Below are 24,860 nucleotides of genomic sequence, written 5' to 3'. Positions count from 1 at the left end.
TAGCTGTAAAATGAGAAAGTTTGTGTCGCGGTAGCCATTGTGAATTCTCTTGAAGGAACGCCAAACTACCGGTCACATGACCCGAGCACAGCCAATAGGAACGCTTTCTCTCTGAAATGACCTGTGACTGATTGGTAGATTTTCTAAAGCCTGAAAACAGAGCCATGAGGAGATGCAGAAATCGAGTTATCTCTCAGAACACTTGAATTACAATAAGCTGAAAGGTTATTATGGACTTTTTGCCCAATGATGCCAAAAATATACTGCCTACTGCCACTTTAATATTTTCTTTACATAATAATTTTTCGTATATTTGCGATGTCAAAATAGCTTTTTTTGTTTGTTATGACCTTGGAGACAGAGTTTGTCACAACAAGGCTCTCAAGGCCATGACAAATAGGGAGAGACACCGTGGTAACGATTAAATCAATTAATTTATTTAACAAAAGTAAAGTAAATTATGCAGAACAAAAAGGATCAAAAGGTATGGAGTGTGAATATCAGTAGTATCAGTAGTGTGAGATGTGCATGGAGAGTGTAAATGGTGTGTTGTAAAATGTATAAAACAAGCAAAGAATAACCAAGGAGAACCTAAGGCCGCCACATGCCCAGGGACGGTGTCTGCGGGGAAAGAGAGAAAGAGAGAGAGAAAGAGAGAGAGAGAGAGAGAGAGAGAGAGAGAGAGAGAGAATGAGTCATGAGCCTCATGACTCTACAGGGGTTCCCACAGAGTCAAACAGATGTTGCAATTCAACACAAAATAAGTGGAAATTTGCGGTTGTTTGAAGCACTTTAGCTTTATGTAGAGTATATGGTATTTACCGACAAGACACAAAAGCTTAATATAATAATAATAATCATTATTATTATTATAAACTGAACATCTTGAACTGTACACTGCATTTCATGTGCATGTACATTATTCTACAATACAGTATATTACACCTAGAAATTTTGACTTTACAAGCCTTTGAATTCAAATTGAATACCTCATCTATCCATCTATGTTTTGTTTATTTTATAATCTGTTTATAATAATTTTTTGTTATTGTCTTTAATCCACCAGGGTCTGCTGTTGATGCTTTAGTCCTTCATGCTCCATTCACATCTTTCAAAGAAGTCATATTCACTAGTTCCTTCGCTAAGGTGAGTTGTCTGTCTGCAGCCCCTCAGCGTGTTTACCAACCCATGAAAACTCAGTTGTCACAAAAGAATGTGCAAATACTAAGACGTGGTTGTTGTTTCTTTTACTGCTAGAGGAGGAAATGTTTGTGGGGAAAATAATTTACCGATACCAGTATCGTGTATCGGGTATCGGGTATCGGGTCCGATACTGTGCTCATGTACACATACTCGAACTCGCAAAACGGCTCCGATACCACTTTACGACAGCGTAACGTTAACCTCTTGTCAGCGTCTTTCGCGCTCACGCTCCGGGCTGGTGGTGCGCCCGACCCCGCGAGGGCCGGGATCCCATCTCAGGCGGCGCGCGCCGTGCTTCACTTTCACTGCGCCACGGGATTTTGCTTGCGCCCTCTGACTTGCGCGTGCGTTAGACTCTTTGATCCATGTTTCAAGACGAGTCGAGTGGGTTGCAGACATCGCCGCAGACCCCTAGCGCCTTTTACGTGGGCCGAGCTTGCCCGTGCCAGACTCCCCAGCCTGCCGCATGACGCTCACACCCTCCAGCTGGCTGTTAACGAGGGTCTTTTGGCACAGAGAGGTACTGGTATCGGTACTCGGTATCGATACTCGGCATCAGTACTCGGTATCGGCGAGTACCCAAATGTAAGTACTTGTACTCGGTCTGAAAAAAAGTGGTATCGGTGCATCCTTAGTTTCTACAGTAGTCCAGAACGGACAAACCAAACACTGACTCTAGAGTGCAACCCGGCCTCACGGGAAGGCATTTAAATACCACGACATTCCGCGTGTCATGAGGACGCATTTTAGCCTTTTTGTGTGTCATTTGTACGCCACGCAAACGTCCGCAGTTAGGTTTAGGCAAGAAAACCACTTAGTTAGGGTAAGGTAAAATGTCATGGTTGGGCTTAAAATAAGTACGCAAACAAAGTAAAACGCGTACGAACACAACTACAGAAAACACGTCACAAATGTCGTAAAACACAAAACCAGTCAACAGCGGTCTCGAACATGGGTCTCTCTTACCGCAGCATTTATACACAAATGCGTTAACATTGCAGTCAGTACAGGATACATGGCGTAAAAATGACACGCGGAAATCAAGAAAAACATTTATTGAACGCTAAAATGCCCTACGCATTAATGTAGTATTCATACACTTTTTTCTGCAAACGGGCTGCAACCTTTTTTACGTTACCTGAAGGCCACCGTAGTTCTGCGACACACTTGTGAAACTGTGGTAACGTGAGCCGCAGAGTGTGAGAGATTATGGTATGGATGTCTTCTGAGCGAGGCGTTACCACGGTTTTGCACTCTGCGGCTCACGTTACCGCAAAAAAGGAGGAGTGAGCGGAGGGGTACTCAGTTGGTTGCAGTCTGCAACTGCACTACTAGATACTGCCAAATCCTACACACTGTCCCTTTAAACCAAATTACTATTTCTATTCTGCAAATATCTGTATGTTATTATAGTACACAGGAAATTGCAAAAATTGTTTCTACTCACTTTTAACCCTGTGTTCTTCCAGTTTTACCAATACCTTCCAGGATTTGAGAAGTTGGTTTGTAGCATCTTGGATAAGATCAACGTTTCGTTCTCTAACGATAAAAAGTAAGTACACTTAAAAAAGAAGAAGCTGTGTGCACAATAATATAATTGTAATATCTTATTCAGCTAATGAAATGCATCCATATCTGACTGTGAATATGTATTTTATCCCAACAGTGTGAAGATCTTGACCTGCCCGACTCTTTTCATCCATTCAAAGGATGACGATACGGTCCCTTTTGAGATGGGTGTCAGGGTACGGTTGGTCTTTATGTGTGCTTCCTTTGACTGTTTAGATCATTTCCTCGTGGATAAAGCTGCTGCCATGTTGAAAATACTTTGCATTTTTGTCTCCAGCTGTTCAAGATAGCCCTCCAGGCTAAAAAAGACAATAACAGAAATGTTACGGTTGAAATGATCACCTACAGCGCCGATCTTGGATACCTACACAACCACATCTACAGAGATCCCAATCTGCCAAATGTGATCGGGTAAGTTTAGTCAAACCTGAAAGGAATTTGGGCAATTTGTAAACAACAACTGATGCTGACACAGGTGAATAGGGTAAAAAGTGTAACCAATAGATATCGCCATGAAAGTTGATTACTTACATGAAGGCAATTATTTTTTGTATTATGAGTTTTTGTTTAAATATGCAAAAGAGGCATTATCTAATGCTAACTGTTGGTGAATTTAGTAGAAATCTACAGATGCAAACAGACAAAGTAATAAAATAAGCACCTAAATGTGTATTTTGGACGTTTTCTTTCCACTAGTCTGAAAGAAAACATATTATGGAAGCAAAATAGCCCAAAATCTCAAAGTTGATCAGTGTATGAAAAACCATGTTTTTGACTGGTAGTGTCTCCCCTTAAGTAAAGTACAAGTACCTCAATATTGTACTTGAGTAAATGTACGTATTGCACCACTGGTTGCATTAACAGAGCTGTTATGATTTGCTTCATCATGTTCCCGTACATTTTGAACACACATGTTGTTTGAGGGAAGGTTACATTTCAACCACCTAGAGTGATACACTTCATAACGGCTATTAGAAGGATTTAACAAACATATTTTAACCCTTAAAGCCCTCTGGAGTTACACATAAGCACAACCTTTTCCAGCAAATCTCTGAATATCTTTATGCTTTGAAGTAGAAACATTACGTAGAAAAAGCCGTTCCCATGTAAGAATGCCTAAATGTGTATTTTGGATGTTTTCTTTCCACTAGTCTGAAAGAAGACATGTCATGGAAGCAAAATAGACCCAAAATCTTAAAATTGACCAGTGTATGAAAAACAATTTTTGCCTGGGGTGTTTCCCCTAAATGTGCCTTTCATTAAGTGTTTTTCCTGTAAACCTTGTCCATAAAAATCAGCAAACAGGAAATAAATGTAATATTCGATCTGTTTTGGTTGCAGGAAATTTCTACAAAACCTGACTACATCAGCTCTCCCTCCTCCACAGTAGTAAATAAGGCCCAGGTCGTGGAGGGCAGCAATGTCAAATATGTATGCTTATATGATTGGATCTCGCTCTCCACACTGACTCTTGGTTTACTGTGTTGGTGCTAAAAGATTGTAACAGACATTTTTTTTTTAAATGCCAGTGCTTTGACTCAAGTGCTTTGACAATAAAAAAAAGTGTTCAGAACATAAAAACGTGTGCAGATGTGATTTCTGAAACACCCACAGTTCTTGTTCAGTTCAGTGACTTGAAGGTTAAAGGAACATTAAATGATTTGTAAACATAAAGGCCGCCCTCGGTGGTGAAACAGCCTCACATTTTCTTCAATTTCCTCTATGATCAACAAATAAATGATGCATTGTTACAGATCAGATTGCTCAGAAGTAGGCCTATATGATGTACTTAAAAAGAGCTCCACGTCAGCTGTAACGTTAAAATCTTGCTTATATATTGCTAATATAATGCACCAATAATTATAATCCAGTAATACATGTAATATACATTATTACACAGCTTTGTTGAATACTCGATTCTGATTGATCAATCACTGCGTTCTACAGTCTGTTATTTCTTTATAACAGACCGTTGCTGTGTATAACAGACCGTTGCTATGTATAACAGACCGTTGCTATGGGCGCAGTTCGGATGTCGGACGCGGAATATTTTTGTGTCAAAATATTGATTTCTTAAGTAAGTCTGTGTCGCGTTGGGGTGCCGCATCGCCTAGTCTGGGTTTATTCCTCAATAATGACCGGCTCATGTACATTATCCCTTATATAATATAGCCTAAAACCATTAAAGGAACAGTGTGTAACATTTTGGGGGATCTATTAGCAGAAATGGAATATACATTTTTCATAACTAGGCTATGTTTTCATTAGCATATAATCACCTGAAACTAAGAATCAGCGGGTCCTCTTCATGGAGTCCGCCATGAGTGCAAAACCGTGGTACCGCCAGCCGCCGTCTGACTTCCGTTGCTCCTAAAGTAGTGTTATTATGGTAAGGATGAACGAGGCGAATGGCGTTACCACGGTTTTTGCACTTGGCTGCTCACGTTACCACAGTCTTGGAAAGGGAGGAGTGAGCGGAGCGGTACTCAGTTGGTTGCAATCTACAACCACACCACTAGATGCCGCCAAATCCTACACACTGTACCTTTAAGGGCCATTCTGGATTATGGAGTACTTTCATTTTTGATACTTAAAGTACATTTTTGATAATACTTCTATGCTTTTACTTAAGTAAACTTTTGAATGCATGACTTTTAATCGTAACATGTGGCATCACCAGAACTAGACTTTAATACCCACGATGCCTTGTAGTGCACTGTTGTTACTTGTAAGCTGGGCTTGTTCTGTTTAATTGCTTTTGAACCGGTTTGACACTGTATTAAATGTGAACCAATAGCAGCAGAGTAAATAGTTGGATTCAGTTGAATGATAACCTATCTATTTCCTGTATTTCACAACACTCTGCTGGATTCAAATCAAGGAAAAGGGAACATTTTGTTGCTGCAGAGAGGAAATACTTTCACAAGGAGCAGCAATGAAGATTGTTGTGTTAATTCTGATCGCTGTCTACGCCTCAGTGCCTGCCCTTCTCTACCTGTTCCCACCGATAATGATCTATATTGTATTTTCACACTACAGTAAGTAATGTGTGTTTCCACTCACTATAAGTCAATACTTCCATATATGTATAATGTCATAGAGAATAGCTGTTTGCTCGAACGACATAATGCTTCAGTAACCAGGTGTTGTGGTTACTTTGTGAAAGAGATGTGATGTTCTTATTCTTGGCAGAAACACACAGTGTGTGTTATGTTGTCAAGGTATGTGTTGTGGTTGCAGTGAAAATGATCTCATTGTATATTATTACGCACTATTCTCATTATAAAAATTGTACTAACTTAGATGTGTAAGGATTCAATACAAGACCCATAAACCTACAAAGATTCACAGTTTGATTTTATATAAACTCGGAAAAAAAAGTTTGGAAACTTGTGTTTGGTTGATTATTTCTCTGTTGTTACAATGCTAATTGGCATTGTATTTTACATCGTTGGAAAGCCTGTTTATTTACCTTCACAATGATATCCAACTTGTAAGGATCATGCATTTGTGGGATAAACAGCACAGCTGATTATGTGGGTAGCGCCCAAGTAAAATTTGCCAAAATTCTCTGCCGATTCTAAACGGTGTATTCTCCTGTTGGTGTTGACTCTTGTTTTGAGTTGTTTGGTGGATTGGATGATTGAACTCTCTATCAGTAACAAGGAACAAACAAGACATATTGGCAATTTTACACTTTATTCATTTAATACACCGTCAGGAGCCTCAGTAGCAGGTGGAAGATCCATACGCAACAATAACAGCCTGGCACCTCCTCTTCCTCATGCTGGTCACCAACCCGATCACATGTTGCTGTGGGATGGCGTTCCATTCCTCAACCATGATGCAACTTGGTTTTGCAAAACACCAGTTTCAACTTGCCCCACGAGCATTATCCACATTAGACAAACTTGGCATGCCGATGCTTGGAGCAGACACCAAATGATCACTTTAGTAAGGCGCAGCACCCAGAAGCCCCCGGCACGTCAGGCACCTGATTGTCAGCGCCTGGAGCTCAAAACAAGCGTCAATACCAACAGGAGAATACAGAGAATTTTGGCAGATTTTACTTTTACTACGCCCGTGCGATAGGACAAGTTGAAGGTGGTGTTTTTTCGCAAAACCAAGTTGCATTCTGGTTGAGGAATGGAACGCCATCCCACAGCAACGTGTGACCAGGTTGGTGTCGGTGACCAGCATTGGATTTGACCCTTTGATAAAAAAAAATCCAGGGATTTTGGGAGGGACCTGGGGGCTACATTTTTTATAAGGCTCCAGAGAATGAAATTGAGGTTCCAGACCCCGACTATATACGATACGAAACAATCTGATGTGATACAATATGATAGGATATGATAAAATACGACTTAAATGCAAAAGTCTAACTGACCTTGTGTGCTCTCTCCTGCTGCAGTGTTGTTTCCATTGGTTGTGGATCTTAGCAAACCTAAAGACGTGCTGAACTACACATCCAACTTCTACTTCGACGTAGAGGAGGGCATCAAATTGGGTGTCTGGTAGGTCACTTGTGGGTTTCTGTTTTGTCCTTTGAAGTGCATCAGTACTTGAGAATACCTCGAGCAGGTGCATATTTGGTACAGGTGGCTCTTGAGTGAATAGGACCACAAAGAAACGTCAGTATGTCTGAAAACACAAGCGTATCTTCCCTCGCTCTCTAATATCTTTGTGTCTCTCAGGCATACACTCCCTGCCAGCCAATGGGAGGAGGCTGAGGGGAAAAGCCGTCAGTGGTACCGGGACGCTCTGGGAGACGGCAGTCCTGTTATTCTCTATCTCCACGGCCAAAAACAGACCAGGTGGGGTGAAAGCGGCGGGATAGGGACCCTTGAACTGCTCCTGATGGAGTCTAGTGGGTATCACGTGACTGCTCGGGCCCCTGGGTTTATCCACAGTGAACACAATGCAGTAAATGAGTCTGAAAGCCACCTGTTTGTTTGTATTCATTGCTCTCATTTCAATTCTGCAGGGCCTTAGACTACAGAGTGGAGCTGGTGAAGGTACGCTTTCTGTTTTAAAGCATTTTCAGTTTTGACTTCCAGCTTTAAATTTAAATTTTTTGTGTGTTGCAGGTTTTAAGTGCTGCAGGGTACCATGTCATATCTTTTGACTACAGAGGTAAGATGCTTATTGTTGCTCCTCAGGTGTTTCCCTTCATGTTTCTACTAAATAATATGTTGTTTTTGCGGTCCTGGATTTGTCCTAATTTAATAAGGATTACTCATAAACATGACTGACATGATTCAGCAGTCCTCTGTAGAAAACAACACATTACTTTTGTGACATCAGCTGGTTAAATGCAATCATTTTTTCATATTCTCTATATCTGTGATTGGTGCTGACAGTGTTTTGTTTTTTTGTTTTTTTTTCAACTTTAGTCAACTTTTGTTGTTTTAAAATGTGCTTTATAAATAAATTTGGATTGGATCTTTTCCTTTCCTAACATTTTATTTGTCGTATAATTTATTTTATTTAAATAAAATAAATTACACAATATCCCATTTTTATTAATTTTGTATTAGTTTTTTATATATTATATATTTTTTATTTTTATACTGTAAAATATACTTACCGAAAATCTGAACATGTTTATGAATCTACTGTATTGAACTTTTTAAATTAAGTATATATATAAAAACCCTAGTTTAATCTCTATAATCTAAATCTAAATATTATATACATAAAATGATGATGAATTAAAATAATACCCCCCTTTTACATTTTTAAAGATACTGATTTTAAAAATATTTGACTATGATTGAAAAATTAAAACTCAAAAATTCTAAATTGGCAAAAACTATTAGATTGTTTAGAAATTTCAAATGTATTGTAATTGTTCAACAGACCGATTGTTTTTTGTTTGTTTGGGTATTTTTGTTGTTGTTTTTATTAATCTTTTCCTTTCTTTACATTATATTTTTTTGTATAATTTATTATATTTAAATAAAATAAATTATATTTAATTTTATTTATTTCATTTTATTTGTAATTTAATTTATTTTATTTTATTTTATTTAAATAACATTTATTTTTTTAATTATTTTTATACTTATCATTATTACTATTAAACATTCAGCAGTGAGGGAGTAAAGCTAATATGAACAACACAAAAGAGTTAAAGTTGAATAGTTTCTTCAGGTCTAAAACAGAGCACATATCATGTTATTGCTGTATTGTCCTGTCAGTCTATCTACAGTCATGATTTTGAAGCTTTGTGTGTCTATGTTCTAATGAGGTTTTGGAGACTCCACTGGGAGCCCCACTGAAGCTGGACTGACCAGGGACTCCGTCTCCCTGTACCACTGGGTCAAGAATCACAGCAGAGGTCTCGTCTGTGTGTGGGGACACTCGCTCGGCACCGCGTCAGTAGCTCTTCAGTAACATCCACTGTCCATGACACCAACAGACACAACAGGAAAGATCAGATATGTGTTAACACATACCTGTTTTTGTTCTCTTGTAGGGTGGCAACCAACACTGTAGTGAAGTTACAGGAACAAGGTGAGATACTGCATTAACATATAAACCCACACAGGTGAGTTTAATCAGTCTAGCTGATTAGATCTCAGGTGTGTGTGGGCGTGTGCGTACTAGAGACGGTTTGATTGACATCTCTCTTCTTCTGTTAGTTTGATGCCAGAATAACTCAAAACACCTGAAAATGACTTACTGCCAGAGATGAAAAATCAAACCTCACCACGTTTCGTCTTTATATTACTATTTAATGGTGCCTTTTTTAAACTTTTTTGTCATAACATATTTAAATTGTACTTGTTTTAATATTTTTTATATGAGTTTCTATATATTTTGCACATCTGGTTACTTACATAAAATTCATCCGCTTTATATGATCTTATTTCTCTCATCCACGTCTTAATTACCTATATGAACGATTTCTGTGTATGTATGGGCTCAGTGCTGCTTGATATACAGTATGTGCTCTCATTTTTGTATGTCATACAAATTTGTTTATTGTTTTTTTGTGGTTTCTGACTTTTTATTTTTATCCTGTCAACTAATTAATTAATCTGGAAAGCACTTTGTGCTTAAACTGGAAAAGTGCTATATAAATAAAATTATGTTCATGATTATTGTGATTAGGATTATAATTATAATTGTTTTATTCACAATAATAGTAATAATCATAATTACTGTTATTATTATTATAAACTGAAAATCTTGACCTGTACACTGCATTTCATGTGTACATTATTCTACAATACAGTATATTACACCTAGAAGTCAATAAATATTGACTTTACAAGCCTTGAAATTCAAATTGAATACCTCATCCATCCATCTATATGTTTTGTTTATTATATAATCTGTTTATAATAATTGTTGTTACTGTCTTTAATCCACCAGGGTCTGCTGTTGATGCTTTAGTCCTTCATGCTCCGTTCACATCTATGAAAGAAATCATAAGTTACTCCACGTTCACTAAGGTGAGTTGTCTGTCTGCTGCCTCTCAGGGTGTTTACCAACCCATGAAAACACAAAATGTGCAAATACTAAGATTATTGTTGTTTCTTTGTGTGTGTGCGACCCGGTCTCACGGGAAGGCATTTAAATACCACAACATTACATGAACATTCTGCGTGTCATGAGGATGCATTTTAGCCTTTTTGTGTGTCATTTGTACGCCATGCAAACGTCTGCAGTTAGGTTTAGGCAAGAAAACCTATTGGTTAGGTTAAGGGAAAACGTCACTTTTAGGCTTTAAAAATAAGTACATAAACTAAGCAAAACACATACGGAAACAAGTGCAGAAAACACGTCACAAATGTCACAAAACACCAGTCAACAACGGTCTCGAAAAATGCGCCTCTCTTACCGTTAACATTGCAGACAGTACAGGATATGGAGGACCACAAGAGTCACGTAAATAGTAATAAAGCAGTTAATTGATAAATAACTAATTGTACAATAAAAATAGGCATTAATAAATGTTATTAAATGATGTACTTATTGACTGGTTTATGGTGTTTTTGTAAATCCCTTTTTAATTTGAACTATTTATTGATGGATTAATATTTCATTTGTAAATTCTTTTCATAATTCTTCTTTTTATTGCCCATTAAAATGTCAAATAATGAAATACTTTGTAATTTTGTCCATATATTCATAGATTAATAAATGAATGAAACACATTTATTAATGCCTATTTTTATTGTACAATTAGTAATTAATCAATGAAATGCTCTATTACTGTTTACGTGACTCTTGTGGTTCTCCATAACAGGATAAATGGTGTACAAATGACACACATAAATCAAGAAAGGCATATTTATTGCACGCTGAAGGCCTTGCGCATTATTGTAGCATTTATACATCTTGCAGAGTGAAAAACCGTGGTACCGCAAGCCGCCGTCTGACTTCCGTTGCTCCTAAAGTAGTGTTATTATGGTAAGGATGGCCTCTGAGCGAGGTGAACGGCGCTACCACGGTTTTGCACTCGGCGACTCACATTACCAGTCTTGGGAAGGGAGGAGTGAGCGGAGGGGTACTCAGTTGGTTGCATTCTGCAACCACACCACTAGATGCCACCAAATCCTACACACTGTACCTTTAAACCAAATGACTATTTCAATTCTGCAAGTATCTGTATGTTATTACAGTACACAGGAAATTACAAAATACTATTTCTCCTCACTTTGTACCCTGTGTTCTTCCAGTTTTACAATTTCCTCCCAGGGTTTCATGACTTGCTTTGTAACATCTTGGATAACGTCAACGTTGTGCTTGCCAACGATAAAAAGTGAGTACACTTAAAAAACAAGAAGCTATGTGCACAATAATATGATTGTAATATGTTATTCAGCTAATGAAACGCATCCATATCTGACTGTGAATATGTATTTCATCCCAACAGTGTGAAGATCTTGACCTGCCCGACTCTTTTCATCCATTCAAAGGATGACGATACGGTCCCTTTTGAGATGGGTGTCAGGGTACGGTTGGTCTTTATGTGTGCTTTCTTTGACTGTTTAGATCATTTCCTCGTGGATAAAGCTGCTGCCATGTTGAAAATACTTTGCATTTTTGTCTCCAGCTGTTCAAGATAGCCCTCCAGGCTAAAAAATACAACAACAGAGATGCTCCGGTTGAAATGATCACCTACAGCGCCGATCTTGGATACCTACACAACCACATCTATAGAGATCCCAATCTGCCAAATGTGATCGGGTAAGTTTAGTCAAACCTGACATGAGTTTGGGCAAAACACAAGTGTAAACAACAACTGATGTTTGTCTGACACCCCAAGGTTAATAGGGTAAAAATGTAACAAATGTGTGATAATTTTGTCTTATTAAATTTGTGCTAATTTTCATAAATTTCCAGAACAGAAATCTGAACATTGGATAAAGTCAGGCTCAATTTTTTTGTTTCATTTTGTTGACATATTAGAGTCAAAGGTTTTTTCTCCGAGAATGTTAGATATCTTTTTTTTATCAATACATAAATCAGAAAATAATGTCAACAGCCATAAAAAAAATATTTTTTTAGGAAAAAAAATCTTCTATAAATCTGGCTATGAATGATATATGAAAAAACCCCTCTGTAAAAACCTGCAGAATATAGATAGGAATGAAACTTTGGTGGATGTAAGAGCTACTGAAGTGGAGATTTTGAGAAATCAGCCTTTAAAGATATGGATTGTAAAATTTCATACATTTTGAAGACACTACAAGTGAATGGGGTAAAAATATTTAACTAATAGATATCACCATGAAACTTCCCCGGTTGATGACTTACATTAAGGCAATTATTTTTTGCATGAGGAGTTTTCTGAAATTTGATGTTTAAATATGCATGTTAACTTTTGGTGAATTTAGTAGAAATCTACAGATGCAAACAGTCAAAGTAGTAAAATAAAAACATAAATGTATATTTTGGATGTTTTCTTTCCTCTAGTCTGAAAGAAGATATTATGGAAGCGAAATAGAACCAAAATCTTAAAATTGACCAGTGAATGAAAAACAATGTTTGCCTGGGGTGTTTCCCCTAAATGTGTCTTTCATTAAGTGATTTTCCTTTAAACCTTGTCCATAAAGCTCAGCAAACAACAGGAAATAAATGTAATATTCTGTTTTGGTTGCAGGAAATTCCTACAAAACCTGAGAGAGTAGATCAGCTCTCCCTCCTCCACAGAAGTAAATAAGGCCCAATGGATTCCAACATACAGGTTTATTTTTGTGACAAAATGTGTGTGTTCTAAAACATTTGATTTCTATTTCATTATTTTCCTCTCACCAGTAACGTTTTATTTTTAATTTCATTATTTGTAGCTTTCAATAGCCAAGTAATACTGATACGGACGCAAATAAATCTATGTTTCATTCTGCCTGGAGTACAGACAGGCGTCGTCACTCAGTACACGCAGCATAAAGTCACAGGAATGTTATTAAAAACTCAGTTTAGTCAGCTGCTCTGTTACTGACATCCTACTGAATTCCTGAAATGTCAAATATGAACAAATGATTTGGCTCTCGTTCTCCACACTGACTCTTGGTTTACTGTATCGGTGCTAAAAAGATTGTAACAGACATTATTTTTTAAATGCAAGTGCTTTGACAATAAAAAGTGTTCAGAACATAAAAACGTGTGCAGATGTGATTTCTGAAACACCCACAGTTCTTGTTCAGTTCAGTGACTTGAAGGTTAAAGGAACATTAAATGATTTGTAAACATAAAGGCTGCCCTCGGTGGTGAAACAGCCTCACATTTTCTTCAGAGCTCTGGCCGTCTCCTCGAAGGCCTCTCTGGGCTCACTGGGAGGAGGGATCTTCAGGTCGGTCGGCTCGACGCCCCACACCTCGGTGGCGTACTGGGTGATGGTTCGGTCGCTGGAGAACTTCCCCGTGGCGGCGATGTTTCTGATCACCATCTTCGTCCACTCCGTCGGATTCTTTTAGAAAAGAATAAAACATTTTTATTACAGGTTTTAAAAATACTGTGGTGTTTCTGCTTCTGTAGGTTTGTTGTCTTTGTGCTTGACAATTTTATACATGTTACTCGTTCTTTTGACAATTTCAAATTTTATGCTGCCTTTTGTAAAGTTATTTGTAATAACTGTTTTTTTTTTTTTTAAATGCTATTATACTACTATAGAAGAAAAACAAAACAAAAAAGTAAAGGTAAAACAGAAGAACAAAAACACAGTTAAAGAACACAAAGAACACAAAGGAAAAGAAAAGAAAACAACAACAAAATCAGTGAAAGAAAACATAAAAGGAAAAAGAAAACAAAGTAAAAGAAAGCAAAAGAAAATGAAAAGAACACAAAGCAAAACAAAACAAAAAAGAAAAGAAATGGGAAACAACAACTTAAAATCAGTAAAAGAACGTAAAAGAACATATCAGTAAATTAAAAGAAAACAAAAAAGATAAGGAAGTGAACAGAGTGAAAGACAGTAAAAGGGTGTTCATCAAGTGTTTTCAAATACAACTCGCTCAATGGGCCCGGACAACGAAGCCAGTTTGACTTAGTCTGGCTCTCTTTGGGTTACAAAACCTTGTTACAGCTATAATCGTCATTATGTAGCTATTTAGTGTCATAAATCTCTCCATTTGTTAGAAGATCTGTGAGAAAACCAAAGTGACACACGTAAATCCATGAACAAAAAGAAGATTAAAATGATACTACTGACCTAAACAGATATTGCTCTTTATAACTTGTAACCTTATTGTGAGCTCAGTACTTATGTCCGTGTCAGGATCCTGTAGGAATGATGAGTCAGTTTTTTCTGATCGGTCAGTAGTTGGTTGATCAGATCCTGAAGTTAAGTGAGGTTACCATGGTGATCTATCCCAGCTGAAAATGAGCCAGCTTCGTGATACCTAAAAAACTGAGTTAAGCCCAATGACAGCTGTCTAGCTGTCTGTTAGATGTTACCTCGTAGAGCTTGCTGACTTTCGCCTGGCATTTAATGTAGTCCTCAAAGTCTGCAAACACTTTGAACCTGAGGAGAGACAGAGGAGGATAAATACATCAAGTCTGACAACCTGAACTCTACAAAACAAATCTAAAAGTTTCACATCCATCATTAGAAGCAAAACTAACAAAGAATGATTGTTGACATGACATTATCAGTGACCTTTGCTTCTCATATAAAAATGTTTTGGAGGAGTAGTTAATTAACTTTAAGTAAGTTAAACTGGACGGGAAAGTAAAGAATGCATCTGTGTGTTGCTCACCGGTCATGTTTAAAGAGCATGTTGGTGACGTCTTTGAAAAGATCTGGATTTTTAGGGCTGAAAAATCCACTGGTGATCTGGTCCATCACTTGTTTCAGCTCTGGGATCTTCTTGTAGTACGACATGGCATCATATCTAAAAAAAAAAAAAAAGACACACGTTAATATACAACATAAAAAGAGCTATAAAATACCAAATATAAACAACAAAACAGGCTCCTTTACCCCGTTTTGTCCATTTCAGCCACGTCCTCCACCCTCATGCCGAAGATGAACAGGTTCTCCTCTCCGGCCTCCTCAGCCATCTCCACATTGGCTCCGTCCATGGTGCCGATGGTCAGAGCTCCGTTCAGCATGAACTTCATGTTACCGGTTCCTGACGCTTCGGTGCCGGCGGTGGAGATCTGCTCCGACAGATCTGTGGCAGGTATCACTAGAGAGGGAGAGCACATCATTTTTGGTGCACCATCCTTACATTTGAGGAAGTTGCTCTCCCCATAATGGATAATATTTTCACATGAAACCAAAGAAAGTAGTCTGAACGCTACCTTTCTCTGCTAGAGAGACCCTGTAGTTCTCCAGGTAGATGACCTTCAGCTTGTTTCCCACCATGGGGTCGTTATTCACCACGTCAGCCACTGAAGTGATGAGCCTGATGATCATCTTCGCCATGTGATACCCAGGAGCAGCCTGCAGAGGGTGACAGGAGACGTACTTACTGTAAAACTAAAATATCACTCCACCTGTCGGCCTGTTTATTGAACTTCATGTCTGCTGTGCCACGTCTGCTGTGTCACGTCTGCTGTGTCACGTCTGCTGTGTCTGAACTGGTACCTTTCCCCCGATGATCACTGTTCGCGGTACAAAAGGTGCAGTGGGGTTCATTCTGATGCCTTGGGAAACAAAACCGGACACAAACCCATTAAAAGTGATGCAGTTTTAACAAAAACAATAAAAATACAGACATATGAACACATTACAGTTACCATTTCTCAGGTCTCTGCATTGACAACAAACAAGTGAGGGGATTGTTTTGAACATACTACAGTATGACGTCTCAGCAAATCATTCAGTGGGTTAGTACAAAACACAAAGAAGTTGCATTTTGCTTCCATGCTGCACAAAACACATTATATACATGTTGTTTTTAGTCACACTGACAGCTGTTGTTGTCTGTTGGGCTGCAGTTTGCCATGTTATGATTTGAGCATATTTCTTTATGCTAAATGCAGTACATCTGAAGGTTTCTGGACAATATGTGTCATTACTTTGTGTTGTTAATTGATTTCCAATCATAAATATATACATGCACTTGCATAAAACAAACATATTTGTCCACTCCCATGTTGATAAGAGTATTAAATACTTGACAAATCTCCCTTTAAGATACATTTTGAACAGATATGCGATTAACTTTATGCGATTTAAATAGCCATTTTTTAAGTATGTATATAGAAATATTTGCTGGGAATATTCCCAAGTAAGGTAAAGGTAAGTCAGCATGAAAGTAAATTGCATGTTGCACAAAACAGAACTGCTGATGAAAGAGATTTCCTGTTTATCACAGTCTGATGATTGCATGGAAAATTACCCCACTGTTGATTGAAAAGGCAGATGCATCTCACTCTTAGTGTTTGTTTTAACTGGCTAGGGGCACTCTGTGTGCTCAGTAACACATCAGGACATGTCAGATTATATCATGTAACTCTCACAGAGAGCTGTGTTGGCTTGTGAAACCTTCTCAGGAACGCAGTAATGAGTCATTTAACGTACGGTTGTACATGACGATGATGTGCAGGCAGTTGAGGAGCTGCCGCTTGTACTCGTGGATTCTCTTCACGTGGACGTCAAACATGGAGGATGGGTTGATTTTCACCCTGTACTCTTTCTCCAGGTACTGGGAGAATTTCACCTTGTTGTCCTGTGAGAAAAATCAGAAATACATGACTAAGGATTTATTCAGTGAGGTGAAGTTGAATCACAGGTGCGGCATGTCCTGACACGTACGGACATTAAAGCTGCAAAATGCACAAATATAACAGATTGTAATGTCTTTGTCTGCAAAGACGTGCAGAGATGATAAACAACTACATGATGGTTTTTACCACACACAGGCACCAACATGTTGAAATGTGTGGACTCATGGTGTAACAGGACAAAGCCTCCACTGTGTATGTATGGCAACATCATGCAATCATTAATGTAACATAAAAACAGGAACCTCTTTGCAATGACAGTGAAACTACTTTCATGTCAGACAAAGCTTCTAAATCTATTGATACACAGTAAAATAGAGGTTGATAGTAGCTTCAAAATGTACTTCAGTACTTGAGTAAATGTACCTGTTTCACTTTAGAGATGTCACCGATGAGCAAAGCATCGTCAACAAAATCATTCAGCTTCTGTAGCTGGCTGAGGTCTTTCACATAATCCTCCCCGATGACCTGAAAGAGACGTTAAAGGTCACAGTAAAATGTGGGCAAAACAACCTGACAGTGTTTACTACACTACACACTCCACCTCATATACAGTATATCTAGAAAGGTGACTGGAACACGGGCTGTAAAAGACTCGGGAGAGAAAGCTACGCCAAGATTCGATCACACGACAGCTGGGGAATATATTATAGAGGATTCTCTACGACATCTCTTGGCAGCCGATCATTTATTTACAGCTCAGACAGACCTCAGCGATGAGATCAGCCAGTCCGGGGTTGCACAGCAACAGCCAGCGTCTGGGAGTGATGCCGTTGGTTTTGTTCTGAAACTTCTCCGGTTCTAGCTCATAGAAATCACGGAATCTGTGGGAGAACAATGGGAAACGTTCTTGAAGGGAGAACTTAATTTGGTTTATCATGGACAAAATAATGGAAACATCTGAATAGTGCATATATTAAAAGGAGCAAACCAGCATGTTTGCCATAAACCATAAAATCATGTGATGTTTAGATTTTTGCAGACCTTTGTAATACACGTTTAAATTTTTTTTTTTTTACAAAAATAGACAACTGTGATGTAAATCACTGGTTGCCAACCTGAGGGTCCCGACCCCTACTAGGGGTCACCAAAGCTTCACAAGGGGTTGAGCAGCCTTCTTGACTTCAAGTGTTGTAAAATTGAATATGCAGCTGGCCTATATCTCAGCATTTCATTCATTTCTGTGAAGAAAACTGAATGAAATTTTTATTTTTAAATATTGGATTATTAAATTGGATTATTATTTAAGATATAAATATGATAAGGGCACGGTGTAGACCGGAACAAAAGCCATATTCACAGACTCTCCCCTCTCTTCCTGAACAGCCTTGTTCTGTATTAAAAAAGTACGCAGATAACACAGCTAAAGAGCTAATAATTACCAAGCATCAGGGAGAAGAAAACTCTGAATTTGTCAAAAAAATAAGCATATTAAGTACATATGATTGTTAAAAATGAAAAAGAAAATACATAATACATAGAGAATTGTTTTAAAAGTTCCTAAAAATAACAGGAAAACTCATCTCTGATGCTCATTTTACACAAACGTCCTGCAGTTATTGCGTTCACTATTTGGGTTAATTGTACAGTTTATCAATTGCTCTGTACTGCTATTGTTATGCATTGAATATAATATGAAATATCCATAAAATATGGCACTTTGTCAGGGGTCGTCAGATTACTCAATGATAGAAAAGGAGTCCCTTAAGGAAAAAGGTTGGAAAAACTATATGTGATTTGTAGTAAATGCACTAAAACATGCAAAAACACTGGTGTTGTCCTTCACCATTATAACAAAGATGGTTGACTCATCAGATAAACATTCATTTCTCAAAGTTCAGGAAAGTTTTTAGCTGTTTGTTCTGTAACTTTGCGTCTTGGTTACCTAACAACGTCCTGCCTTTCAAGCTCCCATCATCCGGTTATTGTTCAGAGTGTGTCACAGAGGAGATGATTCAATCCTGTGGTTTTCTATGAGCCCATACTCATGTGGTGTTTAGCAACTATTGTTTTATTGGTCGGCCTGTCTGAGCTACCTTTGTTTCTTTCTGTGGGTGCAGTTTGCCTCTGTTTCTTTGTCATTTATAAAAATGTTTGTCACTTTTTCAAGACCAATAGAGCTGTAGCTTTGTCTCTGTAGCTACAGTGTTTTGCTTCACTGGCTTACACGTCAGTCTTGATGATGTTGGAGTGTATCTCAGCGACTCCGTTGACAGCGTGAGATCCCACGATGCACAGGTGCGCCATGTTCACCCTCTTGCACCCGTCCTCTTCAATCAGAGACATTTTCCTCAGTTTTTCCATGTCTTTTGGATAGAGAGCTGCGATCTTCTGCAGCAACGAAACAGACACACCTTTAGGATATCAGATTCATGTGATACGTCACAGGTGTGTTCAGTCAATAAAACACAACCGTTCTCTTTTTGCAGTGTCTGAGCCACAGTATACGTACTTCCAGGTGGACCTGGTTGATGTGGTAGATGATCTGCAGGTGTCTGGGCAGCAGCGTCTCCAGCAGCTCTACAGGCCAGCGCTCCAGAGCCTCGGGGAGGACCGTGTGGTTGGTGTAGGCGAAGGTGCGCCTAGTGAGGTCCCACGCCTGCAGAGGAGGATTTTTCTCTGTTTAAACATCACACCTGAGCTTTGCAACTACTTACAACCTAATCTAAGTCTACTACTTTCTTGATAGTGTCCTTGCTTTCCTCCATATCGATGCTATCTTACATCGTAAAAGTTGCATCAACAAACTACTTCTGCCTGACTTTCCCTATTGCACATGAACATTATGCAACACAGGAATGTCTGTTTAATTTGTCACGCTCTGTGGTTTTAACCTCCTTTGTGTTACCTGCTATGATTTCTTAATCTAATCCTGTTGCACTTGAGTCATTCTAAGTAAGAAAAACGGTTGAAATCACATCTGACTCTCACTCACCGTGTCCCAGTCGAGTTTCTCAATGTCCACAAAGATCCTCATCAGCTCCGGGATGGCCATGGACGGATGAGTGTCATTCAACTGGATGGCGACCTGGAAAACACGACATTCTGTACTGACACCTTCTTATTGATTTAACCTCCTATAACTGAATAACAGGAGATTAAAGACGCTGCTGTGAAACACTGAAAGGAAAAACACAATACCTTTGAATTAAAGACACAACTTGCATAAGATTTGCCACACCTTTGCACACAATCTCAATATTATATCTGCAGGGTTTCTCACTTGGCAGAGATTTTCTCACTTGGTGCTATGAAACAAAATGCCTGCTGTTAATGTAGCACATTTTGTTTTCAGGCCAATAACACATTTGACAAAGCAATGACACTACATTTCTTGGTAATGCATTATCTCTGCTTTATTTTACTCTTAATTGAAAACACAATTTCCTTGTTTGAGTAAGTTACAGGTCTTCAATCAGGCTTGTGCTACAAATTTGTAACTGATCGCCTCTGGTCAATAACTGGGGCTAAAAAAAAAAAAAGTAACATAACTCATTTCCATTAGTCACTCTCTTCTTGAGGTTCTCTGCTCCTTTGTCTTTTGCATTCATCAATAAATAACTGATGATTTTGAAGCTTACTTTGTCTGGGAAGCTGTCGAAGGAGATTCGGCCAGCAGTGCCCGTCTTAGTGGTCTTGAAGCGGCGGATGATGTCTTGGAGTGTGGCCGCCACAACAAAGTACTCCTGCTTGAGACGAAGCTCTTTTCCTTCAAAGAACTACAACATATAAAGACCACAGAGACACTTAAGGCCTTGGCTTTAAGACAGTATAGACATTTTTTAGAGGAAATTATGCATATCTTGTCGAAGAAGATGATCTTGTGATGCAAAATCAGTAGTAGTATTTTGCATATTGCTGCATAGACACATCAATATGTGCTTAATGACAAAATATTGAACTCACATTGTCATTGGGGTAGAGAACACGGGAGATGTTCTCCGCCTGATTTCTGTCCAGAACAGCCTGGATGTAATCTCCAACATTAACTACAGACAGGTGAAGTGCATTTTAGTTAATATATATATATATGTTACATATTATAATGTTATCTAAAGTCAAAGATTAAACTCTGCAGGAGAAGAAACCACAACATTTGAGCTATATTGCAACACAGACATGTTTATGCAAGTTGCCAGTGTTGCAGCAGTTTCCTTATGTCTTGCAAAGTGTTTCTGTTGAAAACTAAAAAGGGAAATGCACAGACTGTTTTGCAAAAGTGGGTTTTATATTAGAAATAGTCAAAGTTGCCTTCAGCACTCACAGTCTTTCAAGTTAAAGTCGTTGGGGGCGCGAGCGGACCACAGTCTCATGGTGTTTACGGTGTTGTTCATGTAGCCGGGGATGGGTGTGTCGTAGGGCATCGCCAAAACCACCTGGTATGAATAAAAGTGAAAACACTGAGTCAGCAGGAAGACACAGCTTCAGAATAAAAGCCTGTAATCCTACCCAGGGGCAGGTTTAGAGATGCTTGAATGGGGTAAAAAAAAAAAAAAAGAGTAAAAAAGTGTTAAGCCTCACATGTAAAGCCCTGGTGCTTGGTAATAATAAACTAATAAACTACTTTAAAAACATGCACATGAAATAATATCAATAAATAGCCTAAAGCCATGGACAGAGTATGAGACAACGGGCCCCTGGACAAAGACATGTAAAATAAGGTCATTTTGCATCTCTTTGTAGCGATTTTATGTCTCTCTGTAGTTGTTTTTCGTCTCTTTGAAGTTGTTTTTCGTCTCTTATTAGTTGTTTTATGTCTATTTGTTGATGTTTTATGTCTCTTTGTAGTTGTTTTGCATCTCTTTGTAGTCGTTTTATGTCTCTTTGTAGTTGTTTTGTGTCTCTGTAATCATTTTATGTCTCTTTGTCATCATTTTGAGTCTCTTTGTCGTTGTTTCACATCTCTTTGTAGTTGTTTTGTGTCTCTTTGTAGTCATATTATTGACTTTTCATCAATAATTGTTAGTCACTTCATACAGAGGCTCTGCTCCAGGGGCCCCTGGGCCTGTACCTGGTAGGCCTGTTCAGTGATCCATCCATGATACTAACTACCTATCAACTTCTGACTGAAGGAGGGAGGGCACCCCTCTGTCGCCACCCCCGATCTTACCCATCAGTGCCTGCTGTAATCTGAACACATCTTCAGTACCTGAGTGTCGACCCATTTGGAGCCCTCTCTCGTCTCCTCTACTCGTCCGTAGAAGTGAACTGGCAACATGTACTCTGGACGTGCTTTCTCCCACGGGTTTCCATGCCTCAGCCAGTCATCTGCCTCCTCCACCTACAACAGGTCAGACAGAGTAAAGATAAAAAAGCTTTAAATATGAGATAAAACGTTGTAGCAGGAGAGAAAGAAGAGTCATAGAGCAACACACTGACCTCTTTATACAGCAGATTGAGGTAAAAAAAAAAAAAAAAAGGATTTCCTGTCTGATTAATCAAGTTATTTTAATGTTATATCAAGCCCAACAGGTCCATAATAAGATTAGATTCTGTAGAATAAAATGCACCAAATTTCACTGCATTTACTGTCCACTAGTAGCAGGGAATATAAGTTCATCCACCCCAGTGAGAAAACACTGAGCTTAACTCCAGTTCAGTGTTCAGAAGTACATGTTTACACTGAGGCTTTGAACAGCAAATAACCAGGAGAATTCAAAAGGGCAAAGGTCTTTAGTTTGAGGATCTCTTATCACTAGACACTCAATATGTATTTTGTTTTTCATCTAAAACCAACCAACACCAGCTTCTGTCTGGAGCTTGCACCACTTCAATGTCTCTAAAGAGGGACAGACATCAAGTTAACTTCCTGTTAATGATTAGCTTGTGATGTATTGTGGCCTAATCATTTCTACTTTGGCCTTGCTCCACTTTGACTCCTAACAGCATGAATATGTGCCAACAACAGAATCCTGAATTTCAAAGTAAAAGATAAGAAATCTATGAACTCTAAAGAGAGACACGGGTGCGTTTGTAGGGAAATATCTAGTCCTTTTATAAGATGAAAGGCAGCTGGTTAACAGCTGAAATTAGCAGAAAATAACTTTCAGCTGCAGTTACCTGCCAGCCGTCTCGTATCTTCTGGTTAAAGATTCCATATTCGTATCGAATGCCATAACCGTACGCTGCAAGACCCAAGGTGGCCATCGAATCCAAGAAACATGCTGTGTGCAGAAAAAAACCCCTTCATAATTAGACATAAAATCAAAATACAAACTCCATAAAGCTGAATTGAGACACAACATGACAGTTCATGGTGTAATGTTCATTTACACATTCAGTTTCAACATTTCTGTGGCTGCAAGTTGCTTCAAACACTCAACACGCACACAGAGGTATTTCATGGACAACTGCCAAAATAGCCTAGAAATTATAACGGAGTACTGCTGCCCTAAAGATAAAACGTTTGCATGCAAAACATAATTGATCTTTGATTCATTTAGTGTCAGCATAAAAGCAGTATGATGCCTTCTTTTCTGTTTTCTCCATTTTTCCTGTAACTTTGACTTGTTTTAAAGGAGAGGGAATATAATAAACCCCTTTCTCTCTGTGTCAAACATCTGCAGTTTTTTTTACCTGCCAGTCTGCCCAGACCTCCGTTCCCCAGACCTGCATCCTCCTCCATCTCCTCCAGCTCCTCCATATCCAGGCCGAGCTACAGCAGAGGCGAAACATAAAAGCCTACTGTTTACATTTTTAGGAGAAAGCAAGATATGATCAAAACGAGCACAGTGATTATGTGTGTTCAGTGTTTGTTGTTGTTGTTGTTGCCTCTATTTCCTGTAAACTTGTGTCTGACCTGGTAGATGGCCTCATCGCAGGCGTTCTGCAGCCCCAGGTTGATCATCGTGTTCTGGAGCGTCCTGCCCATGTAGAACTCCAGAGACAGATAATACACCCTCTGGACATATGAAGAAAAAAAAACATGTTTCTTTGCACAGACTTCATCTTTTCAGACACTTTATAGATCAAAGATTACCTACAAATTAATATTTGTGTTTGCTTGTGGCTTTATGGTGCAGAAAATGAAGTGTAGAGCTGAGCAGCAAATGAATGAAACTGGAACAAGCTGACATTTTCCTAGCGGTGTAGACATGAAGCAATGACCTAAAAACACTGCACCTCTTGAAAATATGGAAAGTTTTATGTAACAGAAAAACATTGCATAAGCCTACTTCCTATTACGACTTGCTCTTTAGAATAAATTTATGGCTTTCTTCCAAAACAAACACAAACCATGTCGGGAGAAAATATTTGAAATGCAGTGAACAGATGTTCTTTGTACTTTAAGATAGAACATGTGTTATAAGGAAGTTCACATGTCATCTACATGTGAAATACATTCTTTGCAATGTAGGTTTCAGGATTTCAAGCGTCTCAAATACATTAAAAACTTATTTGAGATGACTATTATCTGCATTTAGAGATACTTTGTAATGTTTTGCAGTTGAATCCTACTCTAAAGTACATGTGGAATGTATATTTACAGTATGAGAAGTCTGAGAAACTCTTTACCTTTGGGTCTGCTTCATAGTAAAACTGCTGTGTTCTGATCCATCTCCCCACCAGGTGATCCCTCACAGTGTGAGCCAAGGCAAAGTAATAATCCCTGGGTGTTGCAATGTTTCTGTCTTTCACCAGGGTGAAGTGCAGGTGACGGTTGAAGCCCTTTTTCAGCTCGGCGACACTCTCCACTCCCACAATCCCCCTGATGCTGATCTGCTTGCGCTTGTCCTGGTCGGTGAGAGGTGTCGCCATGCTGGGTAGGCAGGTCTGTCCTGTGTGTTACTGTAAAGCTGTGCTGGGTGGAAGTGAAGTTGAAAGGGAAGATGGCAGGTTTTCATGCAGCAGTCTCCTCCTTTTTCTGCTTTCATTGGTGACTGCAGGGGGAGGGTGTT

At 38.7% G+C, this 24,860-nt stretch overlaps 3 protein-coding genes across 6 annotated transcripts in view; 2 read left to right on the top strand and 1 right to left on the bottom strand.

Moving 5' to 3' along the window:
- Positions 1–4,340, top strand: part of LOC119504097 (lysophosphatidylserine lipase ABHD12-like) — a 13,089-nt gene extending 8,749 nt beyond the window's left edge. For all 3 annotated transcript variants that reach the window (XM_037796152.1, XM_037796154.1, XM_037796153.1), the window contains 5 exons: positions 1,067–1,146; positions 2,673–2,755; positions 2,870–2,948; positions 3,050–3,183; positions 4,114–4,340. In XM_037796152.1, the coding sequence (XP_037652080.1) occupies positions 1,067–1,146; positions 2,673–2,755; positions 2,870–2,948; positions 3,050–3,183; positions 4,114–4,162 (425 nt within the window). In that variant the 3' untranslated portion in view covers positions 4,163–4,340. The remainder of the gene's footprint in view (positions 1–1,066; positions 1,147–2,672; positions 2,756–2,869; positions 2,949–3,049; positions 3,184–4,113) is intronic.
- pygl (phosphorylase, glycogen, liver) lies at positions 4,328–24,860 on the bottom strand. 2 transcript variants are annotated; one of them, XM_037796143.1, is made up of 21 exons: positions 24,478–24,860; positions 23,762–23,863; positions 23,539–23,617; positions 23,023–23,126; positions 22,112–22,243; positions 21,227–21,338; positions 20,869–20,951; positions 20,544–20,681; positions 19,898–19,990; positions 19,415–19,561; positions 19,130–19,293; positions 17,672–17,786; positions 17,329–17,430; positions 16,760–16,907; positions 15,821–15,879; positions 15,535–15,676; positions 15,212–15,419; positions 14,988–15,122; positions 14,686–14,752; positions 13,510–13,699; positions 4,328–4,470 (listed from the first exon to the last, which is right to left on the bottom strand). In XM_037796143.1, the coding sequence occupies exons 1-20, from the start codon at positions 24,718–24,720 to the stop codon at positions 13,511–13,513; spliced, it is 2,562 nt and encodes an 853-aa protein (XP_037652071.1). In that variant the 5' UTR covers positions 24,721–24,860; the 3' UTR covers positions 4,328–4,470; position 13,510. The 2 variants fall into 2 exon arrangements, with proteins under 2 accessions (XP_037652071.1, XP_037652069.1); XM_037796141.1 differs by lacking the exon at positions 4,328–4,470 and having other exon boundaries at positions 12,960–13,699; positions 24,478–24,859.
- LOC119504098 (lysophosphatidylserine lipase ABHD12-like) lies at positions 5,208–13,363 on the top strand. The gene is made up of 12 exons (XM_037796155.1): positions 5,208–5,810; positions 7,187–7,289; positions 7,470–7,589; positions 7,760–7,790; positions 7,863–7,908; positions 9,026–9,152; positions 9,254–9,291; positions 10,156–10,235; positions 11,466–11,548; positions 11,663–11,741; positions 11,843–11,976; positions 12,893–13,363. Exons 1-12 carry the CDS (start codon positions 5,708–5,710, stop codon positions 12,918–12,920), a joined length of 972 nt encoding a protein of 323 aa, XP_037652083.1. The 5' UTR covers positions 5,208–5,707; the 3' UTR covers positions 12,921–13,363.

Source organism: Sebastes umbrosus, chromosome 16 (genome assembly GCF_015220745.1).
Source record: "Sebastes umbrosus isolate fSebUmb1 chromosome 16, fSebUmb1.pri, whole genome shotgun sequence".
Taxonomy (NCBI): domain Eukaryota; kingdom Metazoa; phylum Chordata; class Actinopteri; order Perciformes; family Sebastidae; genus Sebastes; species Sebastes umbrosus.
This window is presented reverse-complemented; position numbering and strand designations above follow the sequence as displayed.

Excerpts from the sequence above, each read along its gene's own strand:
- pygl (XM_037796143.1), bottom strand. The coding sequence starts at position 24,720 with ATGGCGACACCTCTCACCGACCAGGACAAGCGCAAGCAGATCAGCATC. Across the intron at positions 23,864-24,477 it reads ACTATGAAGCAGACCCAAAG|AGGGTGTATTATCTGTCTCT; the intron begins GTAAAGAGTTTC and ends TCATATGTCCAG. Across the intron at positions 15,677-15,820 it reads CAGTGATCATCGGGGGAAAG|GCTGCTCCTGGGTATCACAT; the intron begins GTACCAGTTCAG and ends CACCCTCTGCAG.
- LOC119504098 (XM_037796155.1), top strand. The coding sequence starts at position 5,708 with ATGAAGATTGTTGTGTTAATTCTGATCGCTGTCTACGCCTCAGTGCCT. Across the intron at positions 7,290-7,469 it reads GGCATCAAATTGGGTGTCTG|GCATACACTCCCTGCCAGCC; the intron begins GTAGGTCACTTG and ends TGTGTCTCTCAG. Across the intron at positions 7,791-7,862 it reads ACAGAGTGGAGCTGGTGAAG|GTTTTAAGTGCTGCAGGGTA; the intron begins GTACGCTTTCTG and ends TGTGTGTTGCAG.